General features: G+C 42.3%; 1 protein-coding gene across 1 annotated transcript in view; it reads left to right on the forward strand.

The window, feature by feature from the left end:
- The window catches only part of EXPH5 (exophilin 5), a 51,108-nt gene extending 32,718 nt beyond the window's left edge, over window positions 1-18,390 (forward strand). The window contains exons 4-7 of the mRNA XM_063127079.1: window positions 883-897; window positions 1,792-1,849; window positions 5,160-5,286; window positions 12,528-18,390. Coding sequence (XP_062983149.1) covers window positions 883-897; window positions 1,792-1,849; window positions 5,160-5,286; window positions 12,528-17,335 — 5,008 coding nt within the window. The 3' untranslated portion in view covers window positions 17,336-18,390. The remainder of the gene's footprint in view (window positions 1-882; window positions 898-1,791; window positions 1,850-5,159; window positions 5,287-12,527) is intronic.
- Window positions 18,391-19,201: the final 811 nt, after the last annotated feature.

The following is a 19,201-nucleotide window of genomic DNA, read 5'->3' on the forward strand; positions in this document are numbered from 1 at the left end:
AGGGAGTTGTCTGACTTAAAGCAAGCCTTGAGGGGGTCTGTATATAATTCCTTCTATTTCCAGTGTTCAGGCTGTGAGTAATGCTGCTTATGTAGCCAAGACGGCACCACCCATACGCAAGAGAGTGGTGTCAGCAGGCTTGGGGAACCCAAGGAAGTGAGGCAGGTGGCTACTAAGAGGAGGGCTTTCTCCACTGTGGCACCCCGGTTATGGAACGAGCTCCCCAGAGAGGTCCGCCTGGCGCCTACACTGTACTGCTTTCGTCGCCAGCTGAAGACCTTTTTATTCTCTCAGTATTTTAACACTTAATTTTAACTTAAATTTAAATTTTACTGTTTTAACTCTGCATTTTAATCTTATATCAATGTTGCTGTGTGGTTTTATCCTGATTGCGCTTTTTATACTGTATTTCGTAATTGTGTTTTTAACCTGTTGGGTTTTTTATTGTGGTTTTAATTTTTGTGAACTGCCCAGAGAGCTTCGGCTATTGGGCGGTATAAAAATCTAATAAATAAATAAATAATAAATAAATAAACCCAACCTCTGGGGCAAAAACTCTAGAACTAAAAATTGGGGAGGGGGCGGAACTCCCCCAAACACCCCAATGAGGCCTGAGCTTGCTCAGTAGCCACAGAATTCTGTTTGGGGCTTGTGGGGCAGGGCAGGGGTTGTAGAGAGACATGGAATGGATTGACTGGCACCCTGAACAGGCAGCATTTCACACTACAAAACGTTTGTTTTTAATGCCCACTTGTTGATTATAGATGATCTGATCTGTGTTTATTATATTATATATTCCTTCATATGTGTAGGGTGTTGTGTAGGGTGACCAAATGAAAAGGAGGACAGGGCTCCCGTATCTTCAACAGTTGTATAGAGAAGGGAATTTCCGCAGGTGTCTATTTATATGCATGCAGCACCTGGTGAAATTCCCTCTTCATCACAACAGTTAAAGCTGTAGGAGCTATGCTAGAGTGACCAGACATAAAAGAGGGCAGGGCTACTGCAGCTTTAACTGTTGTGATGAAGAGGGAATATCACCAGGTGCTACATGCATACAAATAAGACCTGCTGAAATTCCCTTTTCAATACAACTGTCAAAGATATGAGAGCCCTGTCCCCCTTTTCACATGGTTATCCTAGTTGTGTTTACAGCCAGGCTCTTATTTTACCTTCTCTCTCTCTCTCTCTCTCTGAGGCTCCATTCTGAGGCTAACACTGCAATGTTAGCATGCCTACTCTAAAATAAGTGTCACTGAACTTGGTGGGGCTTGCTTCCAAGTGGTTCATCGTACATCGTACATTACTCACATTCTGTTTGCACCGTGGCCAACCAGCTGTCAACCAGGGATCCACTGTGCAACGGCACCCTCCCACCCATGTTTCCCATCAATTAATGGATACAGGCTTCCTGTCTCTGATACTGGAGGTAGCACATAGCTATCATATTAGTAGCCATTGAGAGCCTTCTCCAGGAATTTATCCAACCCCCTTTTAAAGCCATCCAAATTGGTGGCCAACATTACATCTTTTGGTAGTGAATTCCTAACTATGCTCTTACAAGACGTGGGGTCCAATACTATGCACGCTTGCCCCAAAGGATGTCCCATTCTGTACAGCAGAGCTGACTCCTGAGAAATATGCACAGGATATCAACCTGATTCTTTTCGTTTCCTCATCAAAGAAGCTTCATCGGCTACTGGGTACTAAGACAAAATAGCCCAGTGCTGATTCTTTGCAATGTTTTACAGTACACATCTTCAAAGCAACCATTTAATTCCTCCTTTACAGATATGACCACTTTGCTCCGGGTGCTCATCCGTCTTCCAAAGTGGAGGAAATGGCAAAGGTGAGTCACTTAATGATTTTGTTAACCCACGAATGCAAAGACCAGGGGGCATTTAGAACACACAGTGCTTGTCAATTATCACTCGCTCCTTTGTCTAGTGGAATCGATTTAATATCCAAGAAGCTACTTGTTTTTAAAGAGAGTTGCAGTCATCTGGGCACCTGATACTTTCATTCCTCATCAAGGCACATGGCAGACCTCACTGAAATTGCTGAAATTTCTTTGGCATATGACTCCATGAATCCTTTCCCAATGGGGAAAGATTCATGGAGTTCAAATCTCCTAAGAGTACCAGAGTCGAGGGAAGGGGAGAGTGTAGATTGGCGTGCAAAATCTCAGCCCCAGGGGCCAAATTCTAACCCCCCCTGGCTTCACCAGACAGCCCTCCCCCATGGACCACTGATAGTTTGATTATTTCCTGGCTTTGGTGCAGTTTTTCCCCATTCTAAAAGTTTGCCATGCCTCTCCAAAGACTGTGTTACTGGGAGTGAGAGCTCCCAGTAACAAAGCCTTAGTGTAATGATGTCAGGACAGGGCTGGGGTGCACAACCTTTCAGCTCGTGGGTGGAATTCCATATCGAATAAGCTCTCGAGGGCCATGATCCAATGGTGGGTGGTTCCAAAGGCAAAAGGGGCAGGGCCAATATAAAAAACAGCAACCCACAAGCATATTGTAATTTAAATAAACCTTAAGAGATACATTTCATGTATCTGCGCAACTGCACAAAAGCCAGGAAACCAATTGATGGTTGGGGGGAAAGGGGGCAAGGCCAGGGAAAGGGGGCGTGGCCTTCTGGAGATCCCTGGAGGACCAAATTGGGAGCCCAGGCTGAAGCTCCTGCACTCCTTGTGAGGCTTCTGCAATGCTCTGTACACAGCGCTACTTTATGCCTAGTCTGAAACTTCAACTAGTTCAAAATATGGCAGCCAGGTTGGTCACCAGCACGCCTAGGGGTCACCATATTACTCCAACTCTAAAATCACTCCACTGGCTGCCAATTACTTTCTGTGCAAAGTATAAAGTGTTGGTTATTACCTTTAAAGCTCTACATGGTTTTGGTCCAGGTTACCTGCGGGATTGCCTTCCCTCATACAATGCGCCTTGCACACGCAGGTCCTCTGGGAAGAATTTACTCCAGTCAGCCAAAACTAGGCTGACAACCATTACCCAGAGGACCTTCTCTTCTGCCGCTCCCAGACTGTGGAATGGCTTGCCAGGAGGGATTCTCCAACTTAGCAGTCTTTCTGAATTTAAGAAAGCCATAAAGACTGATCTCTTCTGGCCAGCCTACCCAGTTAAATTTTAAGATGCCTTTTAACAATGTTTTAGTTTTATATATTTTTAATTAGTTTTATGCATTTTATAGTATTTTTGTATTTAGTGTTGTTTCCCACCTCGATCCAGAGGTTGAGGCAGGTGGTAAATATTATTATTATTATTGGTCTTCACCAGGGTGTGAGCTTTGGAGGAGATACCCCTGAGGAGTTGGCTTGCCCTCCCTCCCTCCCTCCCATACATGTGGCATTGTGCCTGGGTTTTGGTCTAGTGATTGCCTATGCTGCAAACCCAACTATGTGGGTGACTGCTGTCGTTACATCGTACATTACCGGGTGTGATGTTGTCTTGGTTGACTGTTGTCATTCCCAGAGTCATAATAGTTCCTGGCTCTGCTGGTGAATACAGTGTCTATGTCATAAATGGAGGACATGCAAGGCAATGGCCTTGACTATGCTGATACATTCTTTTAGCTAAGGCTTTTGGAACAGGAGGGAGACCTACTTCTATTCTTCTCGCGGAGAGTTCGTCATGCCACCTTCTTTCCTTGATATCCCCTTCACCCTCAAAGGACCTGCAGGACAGTCCTAGGAAATCACCAACACAGTTGGTTCTACCATTTAATCAAACACAGTGAGCCCCCAAATTATGTGCCAGGGACTGAACTGTGCCTTGGAAAAGTAAGCTACCATTTTGGATGCGTCCGCTGCTCCACGTCCGTTGGAGTGGGCATGCACCGTGCAGCATTGATTTTTCACCTCGTCTCTTGGCCAGCATATGGCCACTGACTCATACTAAGAACTCACAGGGGGTCCCTGATGCAGACCAGTTGACAGGCACTGGAGAATCCTGCAAGCATTCCCATTTCCCAAACCAGGCAGTCTCATCCCTGAGCTCTGGCTGACTAAGCAAAGGAGAAGGTGCCGGATATTGGAACATAACATCAGTTAACGGAGTTACCCTGCATTTGCATGGAGGACACTTGTCCATTGCTCTGGGGGCAGATCAAAAAGATATAGATCTGTCTTTTGTGTGTGTGTGTGTGTAAGTATGAAGCGCCCTTGCAATTTTAATCCACAGAAAGTCTATGCTCCAGGCCTCAAAGGTTTTAGGATGCATTCATCTAATCTATGTACTAGTAGCAAACCCATTCTCCTAGTGTGGCCAGAATGGTATCATGCATGTACAAGAGGGCCGTCTCAGCAGGCTTGGGCAAACCCCAAGGGTTGCAGAAGTACATAAAAATATATATTTAAAATAATCCTAAAATCCCCGCCCAGAACAACCAAATGAGGCCTGACCATACTCAGCGGCAAGGCAAGGAAACACTGACATTTTGGAGCAGGGGGTGGGTGGAAGGAGGGTTTCATCTCCTCTACTCTAAGATCCACAGAAGGACTTCAAGCACAGTCTGCTGATAAAATGCTGTTGGCACTTGAATCCAAAGTTAGCATTATCTACCTTTATATGAAAAGAGCTTTTCTTTGAATTACGTGTTGGAAATGAAGTAGGGCATTTTGCTTTTTTCTTTCTTTCAAAGGGAAGTATAGAAGAATACATAAGAAAGGCATCTGTATTCCCTTTTGGACAATGCACATTTGCTCAGCAGTTCAGAAAATTGCTTTTCAGCTTTAATACTGATCCTTTGATTAACTATGGGTTTCTATGACTTTTTTTTTCTTCTTCCAAGAACATTAGTCCTCAGAGTGGCTATTAATTTTCATTCTGAGATGTAGCTAAACCTTGGGTCATATGCAAGGGTTTTAAAATGTGCAGATTTTAAAACTAGTTCTAAATTATAATATACCCAAGCAATGTATTTGGAGGACATGAAAACAGACGTGTTTTGAAAGAATTAGGGAAATGCAAAGTAATATCAATACTACTGCTAGGCTGCTATTAATATTATTCTGTATAATATTCCATCAAATAAACAGGCATTTTTTTAAATAATAATAATAATTGAGCAGTAGTGAGATGGCTTTTCTTTGATGAGAAAATAAAACCAATTTGTGTTTTTCCCCCCCAATACAGAGTGAAACGGGTGAGTCCCTTCTGTCCTCTGAACCAACGGATAAGGGTTTTGATGGAAAGCAACCTTTGACAGTGGAGGACAGCACATGTACATGGAACGAGCAGCTGGAAAATGAGCTCTTACGAGGTAAGCCCATTTGCTCACCCCACATTGCTCTTGGTGTCAGTGATACACAAAATCTGATTCCTGCAATATCATGGGGTCTAGTACCAGATAGTTCCATCTTGGTTCTCTGGCTTAATAATAACTGAATGATCACGTTGTAAGGAGGTCAGCGTCTTCCTTTTTTCTTTTTTACAATAAGAACATAAGGAGACCAAAGGCCTGTCTAGTCCAGCGTTCTGTTCACACAGTGGCTGACCAGCTGCCTGTGGGAAACTCACAAGTAGGACTTGAATGCAATAGCACCCTCCCGGCAACTGGTGTACATAGCATTCAGCCTCTGATACTAGAGGCAGCATATAGCCATCATGACTAGTAGCCATTGATACCTTATCCTCCCTTAATGTCTATTCACGTTGGTGGCCATCACTACATCTTCTGGTTGCAAGTGAATTCCATAGTTTAATTATGTACTGTGGGAAGGAGCTGTGGTACCATGTCCTGCTTTGTTGGTCCCTGGTCGACAGCTGGCTGGCCACTGTGTGAACAGAGTGGACCCTCGGTCTGATCCAGCATGGGACTTCTTATGTTCTTAAGAACTTCCTTTTGTTTGTCCTGAATCTCCTGTTATTGATCTGGGAGTAAACATTGTAAATTTTCGTGCAATATTTACCTTCAGACATTGGCACACTCTGTCTACACATGAACAGGAGATACTGACTCCTTTATGAAAGATCGTTTGACTATCATCAGACTAGTAGACTAATTTAGGGCTGTTTTGGTACTAGAGAAATCAAAAATAGACCACTGTAAAGCAGAGCTTATTAACAACCTATCAGCAGTGATCTGATGATACATATGATGCATATTATGAAAGATATTTTTAATTCCATGGGTTGGTTCAGGTGTAATGCCAAACCATTGCTTGACTGTGTCTGAATGAGCGCATCGCTTGTGTATTCCCTTGTCCCCTTGCACACACTGACTTCCCATCTCACTTCTGACTTAGTTGTGAACTAGCAATTATTGTTAGATCTGAACAAAATTTGAGCTGGATTTTCAGGCAAACTATAGTCTGCACAATCATAGTTCATCTATTTCAGATGTTACAACAAACTATGGTTTGCTGCTGCATTGGAAACAAAGAGGTGGGGAATCAATGCACTTAAGGGGAGGGGGAGAAGGGAATTTGGGAGCACAAGGCTGATTCACATGATGTCAATTCATGGTCTGGTGTCACATTTAAACCAGCCCAGCATTAGTGATGCAGTTAATATTGGCTATATTGCGGGGGGGAGGGGAAGCTGATCTACCATAAACAAATCACCCCAAGTCTCGACATTTTACATAGTGATCTAAGGAATTTTTACTTCAGTTCATCCCATTTTGCCATGGTCTGGTTCAATTTTAGGGTTCATTTTTAAAAATGTGCAGATACATCCTGCAATATGTGGTGTCCAAAATTTTTGCTTGTGAGCCTTATTCTGACACTTAAATTGTTCTGTGACTGCAAACAATTAAGGAGACTAGAGCTCCACCCGAAACCCACAGGAGAGCATTATGTAGATGATTCATTATGTGATTGCAATTATCCATATATGGTAAGTGACCTTCAATGCCCTAAATAGTTGCGGGCTGCATGTCTACTTTGACAAAGAAGCCCACACCTCCACCTCTTGCCACAAAGGTATATCACATAACTGAAAGCCCTCCTCATGCCAACCTGTTAAAAACCAGAGAGCCTCAGAAGAACAAAATGCTTACAAGTCCTGTTCACATAAAACTCCCAACTGTATAGAATATAGGCACAGAGCGTACATGGATTACTAAGGGCCTATGTGCATTGTACACTATAGTAGGCTTTCTTCCAACTTTGCATCCCATGTGACAGTGTGAGTGGGCCAGACAGGTATGCTCAGGGGTAGAAGGAGATTCCGCTTCCCCACGTGGAACTTTGTATGAATAAGGATACGGAGGTGGCAGTGCACAGACGCTGAATTCATATGTTTGTTTAGAGCATGGGCTCAACATAACTTGCCACCACCTCTTCTTTCATGTTGTTGTTGCTGCTGCTGCTGCTATTATTATTATTATTATTATTATTATTATTATTATTATTTATTTGTATCCCACTTTTTCCCCAATGCTGGGACTCAAGGTGGCTTAACAAAATTGAAACTTATGCAATTAAAACACATAAATAGAAATATACAAAAGATAAAAATATAATTAAACCAGCTAAAATATTAAAACGTGTTTTTTATAAGAAATTGACATTAAAATACAAAATCCAGTGCATTCAGAAAGGTCCAGACTATTTCCAAAAGGCCTAGACTATTTCCAAAAGGCCTGTTGGAACAAATTTATTTTATTTATTTATTTTATTACATTTATATACCGCTCCACAGCCGAAGCTCTCTGGGCGGTTTACAACAATTAAAAATAGTAAACATTAAAAGTATACAAAATTTAATAACCATCAAAAACATAAAAAACAGTGTAAAAACAACAGTATCCATTTAAAAACGACAATTCTGGGGTCCATTAAAAACAAACTTAACGTTGTTAAATGCTGTTAAAATGTTAAAATGTCTGGAAGATGAGAAAAGTCTTGACCTGGCACTGAAAAGATAACAATGTTGGTGCCAGGCGAGCCTCATCGGGAAGATCATTCCACAGTCGGGGGGCCACCACTGAGAAGGCCCTCTCCCTTGTTGCCATCCTCCAAGCTTCCCTCGGAGTAGGCACTCGGAGGAGGACCTTCGATGTTGAGCGCAGTGTACAGGTGGGTTCATGTCGGGAGAGGCGTTCCATCAGGCATTGTGGTCCCAAGCCATGTAGGGCTTTATAGGTTAAAACCAGCACCTTGAATTGGGCTCGGAAACATATAGGCATATATAGAACAAAATATATGAACAAAACATATAGGCATATATAGAACAAAATATAACATATATAGCACAAAAAAGTTCTTGTCTGCCTCCGGAAACATAGCAAGGAGAACAGGTGAGGGAAATGTGTAGCCCTCCGGATGTTGCTGCACTGCAATTCCCATCAGCCCTAGTGAGGGATGATGGGAGTTGCAGTACAACCACATATGGAGGGCCTCACCTTCCACATCCCTGCATTAGAAACCCCAAGATCTGTTGAAATTGTCCTATTAACAATACCAAGCATGCCGTGAGTATGGACATCAGACACGTGTATAGGAACATAGGAAGCTATGTTTGATCCAGCTAGCTCAGTATTGCCTATGTTGCCTGGCAGGGGATACAAGTTCAACCGCAGCTTTTAAAGCTCAACTAAAAACTTTTCTTTTTCCTAAAGCTTTTAAAACTTGATGTTGTGCAGACTTCTACTGTTACTTTCTACTGTTAGTTTTACCCTACCCTGTGCCTGCTTACCCTACCCTGTGCCTGTTTGCATTCTCTTCCCCTCCTTATTGTTTTACTATGATTTTATTAGATTGTAAGCCTATGCGGCAGGGTCTTGCTATTTACTGTTTTACTCTGTACAGCACCATGTACATTGATGGTGCTATATAAATAAATAATAATAATAATAATAATAATAATAATAATAATAATCTGTAGGATTTTAGGCAGAGCACTTCTCCAGCCTTACCTGGTGATGCTGGGAATTGAACCTAAAATCCTTTTTAGGCAAACGGTGTGCTTTGCCACCCCTCAGCTACAAGCCCTTCCAGACATTTTGTCAGTGGCTACCCCATAGTTTAAAGAGCTCCCTCCCCTTGGAGACTGTCAAAGCTCCGTCCATGGCACTGTGTTAATTCTCCAAATCAAATGGTTAAAAACATTGAAACCGTCAACTCTCAACCATCAAATGGTGAAGATACATGTGTGAAACAGTCTTTATTTTATTTTATTTTTTAAAAGGAGGTGATGGAGGAGAATACAACAAATATATTTTTGAATGGCCCCAAATAATTTCCAAAGGTGGATTTAAGCAGCTCAAAAAAAACCTCATTATCTTTGGTATCCCTGAGGGTGAAAGTACTCTCTGTAAATTGCCCTCACTACGTTCTTGGCAGTTGGAAAGCATTATTGAACAAATTTAATGTTTAACCTCTGTTAAGTAGGCTAATGTACAACCTCTTCTTGATAGGAAATTGAGCCTCTCCGGTTCTTAACAAATTTAGAAGGGCCATTGCTGTAACTCATCAGCCCATCCACTATTTTGTAGAGCCAGATAACGTGGATGATTGGCTTATTTGTTTTAGAATTTATATACCGCCTTTCAGCAATGTTTCCAGGGCAGTTTACAGAGTAATGAAAGCAGGAAGGAATGCAAAATATGCAACATAAATCATGGTGGGAATCATAAGCAATAGCTAAAGATAGTAAAGCTAAAAGGCCTGGGAATTTTTTTAGAAGTCTGTGTCTGGGGTCAAAAAGATTACCATGTAATGCCAGGTTTGTCTCCCTTAGGGAGGAAAGTCTATAAATGAGCTGCCACTGCTATGAAGGTTGGCACTCACTTCACTTCAGATAGCAGGGGCACCAGAAAGATTCCCTCACACACTCAAAGCCTGATTAAATAATATGTATTGCATCTCTCTCTCTCTCTCTCTCTCTCTCTCTCTCTCTCTCTCTCTCTCACACACACACACACACACACACACACACACACACACACACACACCAAAATCACCACTAAACGATCTAATACTGAGATGTTTGGGGCAGCAGTCTACAAATTTTTATTACTGCAAAAAAAAAAAGTGGTTAGTGTTGTTATCTGTCTGTCTGTCCTAGTTTTAAAGCTAAAATACCAAGAGTACTAAATGCATGCATATATAATAGAACCAAAGGTTCTCAAAATGGTAGAGGCATTGCTGTAGGAGAACAGCTGTTGACCATTAAATAAAATGTGGGTAATTGTGCATTCACGCACAGATGCTACACAGCAGCCCACAGCTTCACACAATTATCCAACAAACAAAAAACCCTAACAACAAAAGGTTTGCAAAACGACTCAGGCGTGGTAGCAAAAATGGGGTTGTGTCGCTTATGACTAACTGCATCGCAAACAAAATCCAGTAGCAGTAATTAACATTTATATCGTGTTTTAGAGTGCTGATGAGCTTCACATACATTTACTCAGGTAGGTCAGTATGATTATACCCATATTGCAGATGAAGGAACTGAGGTTTTCAGATAATAGCTTGCCTAAGGCCACCTATGAGTCTACAGCAGAGGCAAGATTTGCACTTGGAAAGTCCTGGATCACATTTCAGTCTTTGCCACTATGCCACATTAGCTCATTAGGTGTCCATGCCATTCACCGCATCCCTAACAGGCAGTTTCTTTAGAGGAGTGGTTCATTAAGCTTGGATATTAAAACAAACAAATTTTAAAAGCCCTCCATGCCAGCTGCTACTGCAATGGGCAGGACAGACCAGCTGCTACAACATTTCCAGAGCATTTTTATTTATTTATTTGCAATATTTATATACTGCCCCCATCAAAAAAAAATTGGAGCAGTGAACAACAAATAGAATAAAAGAATAAAAACATATTAAAACGTACTATTTTTAAAAGAACGAAGTTTGGATAAAATCAGGTTCTGGTAAAACTGGCTGGTCTTTCAAGGAAAGCTTCCTGAAACAACAACGTTTTCAGGAGGTGCCTGCCTGGCCTCCAAAGGTAGGGAATTCCATAGGAAGGGGGTCACCGCACTGAAGACTTCTGCTGGTGGACTCCAATTGGACTACAGGTCCATGTGGAAGCACCAAGAACAAAGGTGGCTTGAAAGAGACTGAAAAAGCCTCCCCCACCTATGCATGACCTAATTCATGCCTCCCCTCCCATATGGCTTGGACTGAGGCAATGGAGCTAGAGAACATGGCTGCAGTGGGCGGTATCCAATGCTGCCAGTGCGCCTCCACTGTGGCCACCGTCAAGAGTAGGTATGGTTGGGCACCTGCTGAGAGCCCACATCCCAGCAGGGGTCCACTGACAAGGACCCTCTGAAGTTGCTCCTGCTCTTCACCGTGGCAGCCTGCTTGTTCGCCTGTGTGGTGCTCTGCCCCACAAGGAGGAGCAGGAGATGCCACTGCCTGCTTGCTTACTGGCTCTCCGCTTGTCAAGCAAGCAAGTGACAGCATCGATGAGAAAGAGGATGAGGAGCATTTGCAGCTGGTGACCAAGGCAGTGAGGAAGTGGACTCACTGAGGGTGGGGGCCCTTTGAGAGTATCTTGGCCAGGGCCCTGAACAACCTGGAGCCATTACTGCCTCCACTAGTTCCGTTGCGCCCACCTGACTGGCCACTAGTGCAACAGGAACTAGCGCTTCCAAAAGCAATACCAGAAATGTTTTCCAGAACGGGACAGGTCAGTGGAGCTTCCATCCCTGAGCTCCCCTTTGACCTGCCCTGTTCCGGAAACAAGCGTTTCTGCTCTTTCTGGGTGTTTCAGAAACTATTGTCTACCTGTAGTGTTAGCGGTCAGTCCCAGTGGCATACAGCCATCGTCCCCAGGAAATGTAGAGACACAAAACACGGATTGTGAAAGAGGGAGATGGTTAGAAGAGTCTGGCTGGAATGAGTGAAGGAATGTGAACTGGGAAGTGAGTCAACAGAATGCTAAGGGGAGAAATGGGTCGCTAAGGAAACACGAACTGTCTGTAGAGGGAACGGTTCGTTGGCGTCTGCTGGGATAGGTGTGATGAATAATAGCAATAATGATAAATAATATATTTCTTAACCACCTCTCCCTCTGGATCAAGGTGGGGAACAACATCAAATACAAAAATACTATACATGAAACTGATTAAAAACATATAAAAATAATACATTATTAAAATATCAGCCAGACATCTTAAAATTCAACTGGGTAGCCCTGCTAGTGTGTGTGAATAAAGATGTGATAGTGATGGAGGATCAGATATCACCTATTCCTCCTCTTTATTCTGGAGAGCATAAACTTAACTAGAATTTAGCTTTACCCAAAACACTTCAACTTGATACAGGAAGTATGGAAGGCCTTTTATTGCTGTAGTACAAAAGTAAATTTGTGGGAGGGACTCAGTTCTAAAAGGCCAGATCAGATTTGCATTTGTCCAAAACAGCTGTTGACTGTGATTAATTTTGTTTTTCTCAGCTGCAGTTTTCTTTAAATATTTGGAGTGGTCAATTTAATCTGATATTTGGGGTGGGTTACACCAGGATTTGACAGTACAAATAACAGGTTGATTTGTCTCTGCCATTATGTCAGTAAATCACTCTTCTTCTCTGTTTTTGCCAGTTTTGGGCAATCTGGATGATCAGCTGGCGCAGGAACAACGCCGAGATGCTGCGAACAGGAAGACTTCAATTGACTATGGCTCCAAAGCATCAGAAATCAAACATTATCCCAGTGTTCCTCGAGCAAGTTTCCTTGGAGGCGTGCAGAGAAATGACAGGAGCATGTTTCTGACTGATGAAAGAAGGCCACTGAGAGCAAACGATGAACACAAAGCGTTCTTCAGGCCGAGAGTGCATTATGAAACGTACCTAAAAAGGCACCGTACAGAAGGCTACACCTATGGAGATGCTTATGACAGAAGGTGTCCTTCCCTGAAGAGAGGGCATTCTACGCATTCTCTCGGACGTTCCTCTGAAGGTAGCTTGCAGCTTCCTTCAGGACAATGTAGTAGTGGATTTGGGCACAAGGGCTTCATGTCCAAGCCTACAGTTAGCAGAAGCTATTCTTTATCTTCTCTTGCAAGGCACGAGTCTTTGACATCCGTGGACCAGCTTTCTACAGCTAGCTTGCAGCAACCTTTGGAAAACAACAGAGGCTACACGGCAAGGCACTATCATCCCAGACGGACTCCTCTGTCATCTATTGTATGGAATACAGCGCAATCTCCCGAACGTCCATTGTATCCAGACAAGATTCTTAGGACACAGTCATTAATGGAGCTTGGCTCAACATTTGAAGATCCGTATCCTTGTTCTCCACAGGAGAATACAAGATATGGATTTTACAGATCGAACATGAATTACAGAAGACCTGTGCCAAATACGCCTCATTCCCTATATATTGACAAACATACAAGCCCTCCATGTTTTGATGATCAGGAGAATTATTTATGGCATCAGATGGAAAGGAACAGTTCAAAAACTCGCTACAGATGCCCATCATTTCATGGTAGGAAGAGTTTTCCTTCTGAAAGAACAGAGGAGCAACTTTTCAGGCCCCACAGCCACCACTATTACAATGATGAAGTCTTTCTTCCCTCTGATGCAGACTCTGAAAGGATTCCAACTAATCTGAGTGAGTGGCAAAGTGTCTATGCAGAAAAAATTGAATTGTCGCAGTGTGAGAATGATGTTCAAAGCCATGTATCGGAATACATGAAGATCAGGGAACATCCGGAAGGAGAAACAAACAAATTGTTTTTAAAGCATGCACAGGGCATACAGCGGTGCCCAGCGTATGGCTTATCCGTTCCAACACGCCAAACAGAATATTCCATACAAAGACAAAACCTATTAATGGGAGTGAGCCAAAGCCCTTCAAAGACTTTTTTAAAACATTTGCAAGCCAAGAAAAACTTTAAATCCTTTGCTTCAGAAGAGGTGGGGGGTGCTGACCAATCAGGTAAAGTGGACAATGGAGACGTTACAGAAGAGAGATTAAGATTCGTTTCTGGACAAGTGGACCCAAATAGTCCAACGGAATCTCAGATGTCTCCTCCTACGAACTCTTTTGCAGCTGACCCACAGGTCCGTATGCCTCTTAAGCCATTAGATTCACAAAGGCAGACCAAATCCACTTCCATACGAGGTATTGAAAACACTTGTTTTCCAAACATTCAGAACAGAAATGGACGAAGAAATGGATTTGATTGTGCCAGAAACAGTGACCTTGACCAAACACCTCCCCCTCGATTATCTGCTAATAGCACAAGGGCATCCATTCTTCAAAGCTTGCATCAACGGGGGCATCAGTCAGAGGCCTTGAAAGCTTTTATGGACAGAAGGACACCTGATAATACTTGTTCACCTATTTTCAGCCGAGGCCCCAAAATACTTGCAAACACTGAATTATCAGATTCTTGCACTAAAGAAACCCACAGGCATAATAGTTTTGTTAGACATGCAACTAGCAACAGCATCACTGGCTCTCCCAGTAACAGCCCTCCCAAATCTCCTGTAGCTTATTACACTTTACCTAGAAAATCAGCAAGCATTGGTGGCAGTGTTATATCAGAAAAACCTATATCTCACCATACGAGGCGAATCCCATTCAACAGGATAAGTATGGGGCATGATTCAGAAACACTTGTATCAGATAGAATTGAAAACATTTATTCAAACAAGGGAGATAAAATCTCCTCGCTAAGTCCAGCCAGTTCGTCCTTAAGCTCATCACCCAAAGATGTCACTTGCCCTCAAAATCCACAAACTAAAGACTACTGTTCGCAGTTAACCCAAGATCCTAAGCGCTCCTTACATGCTACAAATACAATTGCCGGCCAATCAGAAAAAGGCGTCGTTACATGCAGTCCAGACAAAGCTGAAATTCCTATGCTTTCTGGGTGTGAAGAAACAGATGTGGGAAATCCTTTAAAGCAGTACAAAACTACCAGCACACTTACAGTTAGCATAGAGGAAGATAATGTAAAATACCATGAATTGATTTCGGTTTATTATACCTTACCACGGAAACATCCAGGGCTGTGGCGCAACCTCTTCCGAGATGATACCAAGAAGGACACAGATCCTTCCTCACTCACAGGGAGACCTCAGTCCCCTCAAAAGAAATACGAAGTTCGTATTGGGTTAGCAGCTGTAGCTTTTTCTTCCAGCTTAGAAAAGGCAGATTCTTCTGGCAAAACGGCTGCCACTCCTAGTATACAACAGAACTCAAACGCTTCAGATGATGGTAATAAAGAAGATCTTCATATTCTAAATCCCACTGTGGAGAGCTCAGGTGCTTCTCAGTCACAAAGTCTGGTACATAATGGAGAGTCTGACAAGGTAACTTCAGATTGTCTTCAGGGTGACCCAAAGCCCAGTGTAACAGAAGATGAATCTAGCACTGCAGTGGTCAATGTGTGTATTGGCAGGAGCCGTTCTTCACTGAAGGAAGGGTCCAAAATTGACACGCCATTGGTCAACTCATTGAACTCTACAAATGCCAAAATCTCTTTAGGGAATCTTGCTGCAGCTTCTTCTGTTATGACTGCTAAAGAAGAGAGCCCTCTAGGCTACCGCCCATCTACAGAACCCATAGCCAGAAACAATCCACACACCCCACCTTCCTGTTTGATTGGTAATAGCCAAGAGGGAAAGTACACTACAAATCCAGAAATCAATACGACAGTAAAGTCTGCTAAAGACCAAATTAGACAAAGTGCAGAAGTCAAAGAAACAGTACATCGTCAGTGCCATATTATTTCCATAAAGGGAAATGGGTTGCAACCAAGAAATGAAAGTGTCAGAAATGGCACAGGTGAAGCACTCGTTTCGGAGACCAAGGTGTGTTCAGATTTCCAGAAACAAACATTGCAAGTGGATGGAGCTTCCACAGTTCATCCAGTACTTCAGCCAAATAGGAGTGCTTTGGAGTATGCAAAAACTGAACCAGAGGAGATGCCCCAGAATTCTCTGCAACACAAAATTTGCCCAAATTCACATAGAACCTCTATAGATAACCAGAACCTTAACTCTAAAAATGACGTCACAACTAACAGTCAGGATTCTCCTGACCATTCAGCAACTGAAAATAAGGTTAGCTTGGATTGTACTAAAGATAAGGCTAGTGACATAGAGAAAAGAAAAAACAGATCCTCAATTAAAAACAAACTGGCAGCCATGTACAAAACAAGTCGAAAGTTTTCTAGTAAGAAAATTTTGAGTCCCAAGCCACACATAAGTAACATATTTTCACAGAACGATACTCCTTCTCTAGAGATCAGCAACCTTCACAGCATGTTGATTAAACCTGATGTTCCCCAGTCATTTCTGCAAACAGGAAATGAGAACCAGAATCAGAACTCTCTATCTGATGAAGTTGATGGCACAATGCTTGACAAACCTGAGAATAGGAAATCGCAAACTAACAAGGGTGCTCTGTTGCTTCCGAATGAGATTAGAAGGCCTTTCACAAACTTGTGCAACCAGAAAAAGGAAAGTCCCAGTCCCAGACAAAGCGATAAAAAAATTGGGGCCATGCAAAATTCTACTGTTTTGTTTCCAAAAGAAACTGTGTCCAAGCTTTGCAGTGATTCCCAGGCACATGATGAAAGCTTAGAAAATAACAGTCACTCCATCTTCTCCAGTACTGAAGTTGCAGATTCTAATCAGAAGAAAAAGGGCGGCAGTAATGTTGGCCTGCCTTTGTTTTCCCCATATTCATCTGAAGAAAATTCAAACGTTATTAAAAACTATTCCAAGGCAAATATCTGCTCACTGCAAAAGTTGATTTCCCCAACAGAACATGACCACTATCAAAATATCAAACATTTAAAGAGGTTAAGTAATCTCAACCTACCTTGTGTTGAGCCAGTCCTAAATCCCAAAAAAACACAACGTGAACGACACTTCTCTGAAACTTCTTATACACAAGAACCCCACGATCAGCTGGCCTCTGGGAGCAACTTGTTACAACGCGGTAGTAGGTACTGTCGGAAGTTTAAATCCTATTCTGAACTGTTGACGTGTGATGAAAATGAGAACTGGGATCCATATGATGACAGTAACAGGACCTCTGCTTCGAGGCGTGTGATGTACCCCTCGATTGAGTTTGGCATTTTTGGGAAAGAACAACAACAGACTTTCTTGGATAACATAAAGAAGTCCCTCACAGAAGGAAGGTTGTGGAGGCCATGTCTTCTAAAGGACTCTAGTTTTCTCAGGAAGCAAGGGGGTTGCTCCTTAAACACCTTGGAACTGTTGGGTTCAAATTTTGCTGAGGGAAACACGTCAGCAGAAGGTTCATCCCCAAGTGAGCCGGTTGGTGTCCGTGAAGAAAGCCCTGCCCATTTTTCAGATTCAGACTCAGACACCACAACAGATGATGAATATTACCTGACTGACAATGATAAAGAGTCAGAACTTTGAGGGGCTATAAGACAAGATGTAGAGCAGGGGGGAAAAACCTTTAAATGGTGGCTTGTAAATTCTTAGGTAGTTCATAAAATATTTGGGATCCTGAATAGATTTCTGTAAATGTCCTGATTTGACTTCCATCCCTAAATCTCCACATTGCCATGATCACTCCACAAATCATTGAGCTTGTTTCTACATTGCAGAATTAGCAGGCTGTCTTCACGGTGCTGCTTCACAGCTCCTTCCCCTGAAACCCTGCTGTATCACTGCTGTGGGGTGGGGGCAGGAAATCCCCATAACAGGAGGGAGTGCAGGTTTTCTGGTGGTCACCTGAGTATTCAAGCCCACCCCCTGCCCTCTTCCCAGCTTCCAGTGACCAATCAGCGGTCGCCATCCGCTCCAGAATGCCCTCACTACGCTGAAGTGAGGTCACATGGCAGAAGTCGGGTAAGTCCCCGACTTTTTTTAAGGTGCAGCTTCGGAGAAAAGCCCCACGGTGGCTGTGTCGTATAACTGCTGCAGTGCCACCATGGGGCAAAGAAGATGTAAAGACAGGCCCTAGGTCACCTCCACAGCATCTTTAAAAGAACAAGTTACCTCATGGCAACGGAGAAAATAACATTTGCTAAAGGGTTTCAAATAGGTTTACCAGCTTCTCCCCACCCCCAATCCCAGCTCCTGTGCTATTAATAGCTGCATAATAGGCAGAAGCACTTCCTAGCATGGCAATTCAGTGATTTGGCGGGGGGGATAATCTGCTGAAGGTATGCCTGTTAATGGCAGGAGAGAGCCCTGCAAGAAAAGAACTTATTTTACGCTGAATATACAGGAGTCTGTGTCAGTTTTCCATTGATCAGGACTTGAAATTTTGCAGTTTCTGTAGCAAGTTGTAAAAGAAGAAGTAAACAGATTTAATAGATTATTTATTTAATATGCTATGTGAAAGTATGTTTAATTGGGAAGGTAAATGTTTAATTTGTTACCTAGAGGAGTCAATCCATTCAGGTCTCCTACGCTGTGAATCCCATTTCAATGAATGGGCCTCCACTGGAAAGATGTGTGGCGGATTGCTTTTTATGAACACATAATGTCCCACTGATGCAAGATACATCCCTGCTGAAATCAGCGGAACTTAAAAGTGCCCCACATTGACTGATTTGCGCCCTTCGTGTTGTTTTTTAAAAAATCCGCCAGTATCAGCATTATAAAATGGTACGTAAACTGTATATTTTTAAAATACTGAGTACTTCGTTAAAGAAGTATACATATGAGTTGAGTGTGGGTGTTTAAATATTATTTTATGGTTCGGTTTTGCTGTTAGTTGTACTTGAAATGACTAATAAACTACATATTTATATTCTGGTTCATGCAACTGTAACTGTTCCAATAGGATTTTAAAGTACATTAGTGTAATGTGTAATTAATGTAAAAAAAATTATATATTATATAATTATATATATGTTTTTGAATATGAGTTAGTCTGACCCAAAATATTCTCTAATTACACATATTGCCTTTTGTACAATAAGTAGAATTTGGATTAAGACTAAACATCTTATTGAACATGCTTATTGAAAACATGCCCACGTGACATTTAGCATGTAAAGTAAGACATGCACAAAATAAATGTTTACATGCCTTGTACTTTGTACTCCGTAATTGTCTGTTGTTTTTGTATGTTGTAAATATTTCCTTCCTACTGAGATTAATTTTGAAGCAAATTCTGCCTCTGGGTACATAGAAGAGAGTTTCACCAACCTTTTCATAGTATGCTATTTATACAAAGAAAATCATAATACTAATTAAAATCAAGAGCAAAATGTCACGTCTTACCAAGTTGCTCCATGATGACATCAGTGTAATAAATGCTGGTGTAGG

The sequence above is a fragment of the Elgaria multicarinata genome, chromosome 5 (genome assembly GCF_023053635.1).
Source record: "Elgaria multicarinata webbii isolate HBS135686 ecotype San Diego chromosome 5, rElgMul1.1.pri, whole genome shotgun sequence".
Taxonomy (NCBI): Eukaryota; Metazoa; Chordata; class Lepidosauria; order Squamata; family Anguidae; genus Elgaria; species Elgaria multicarinata.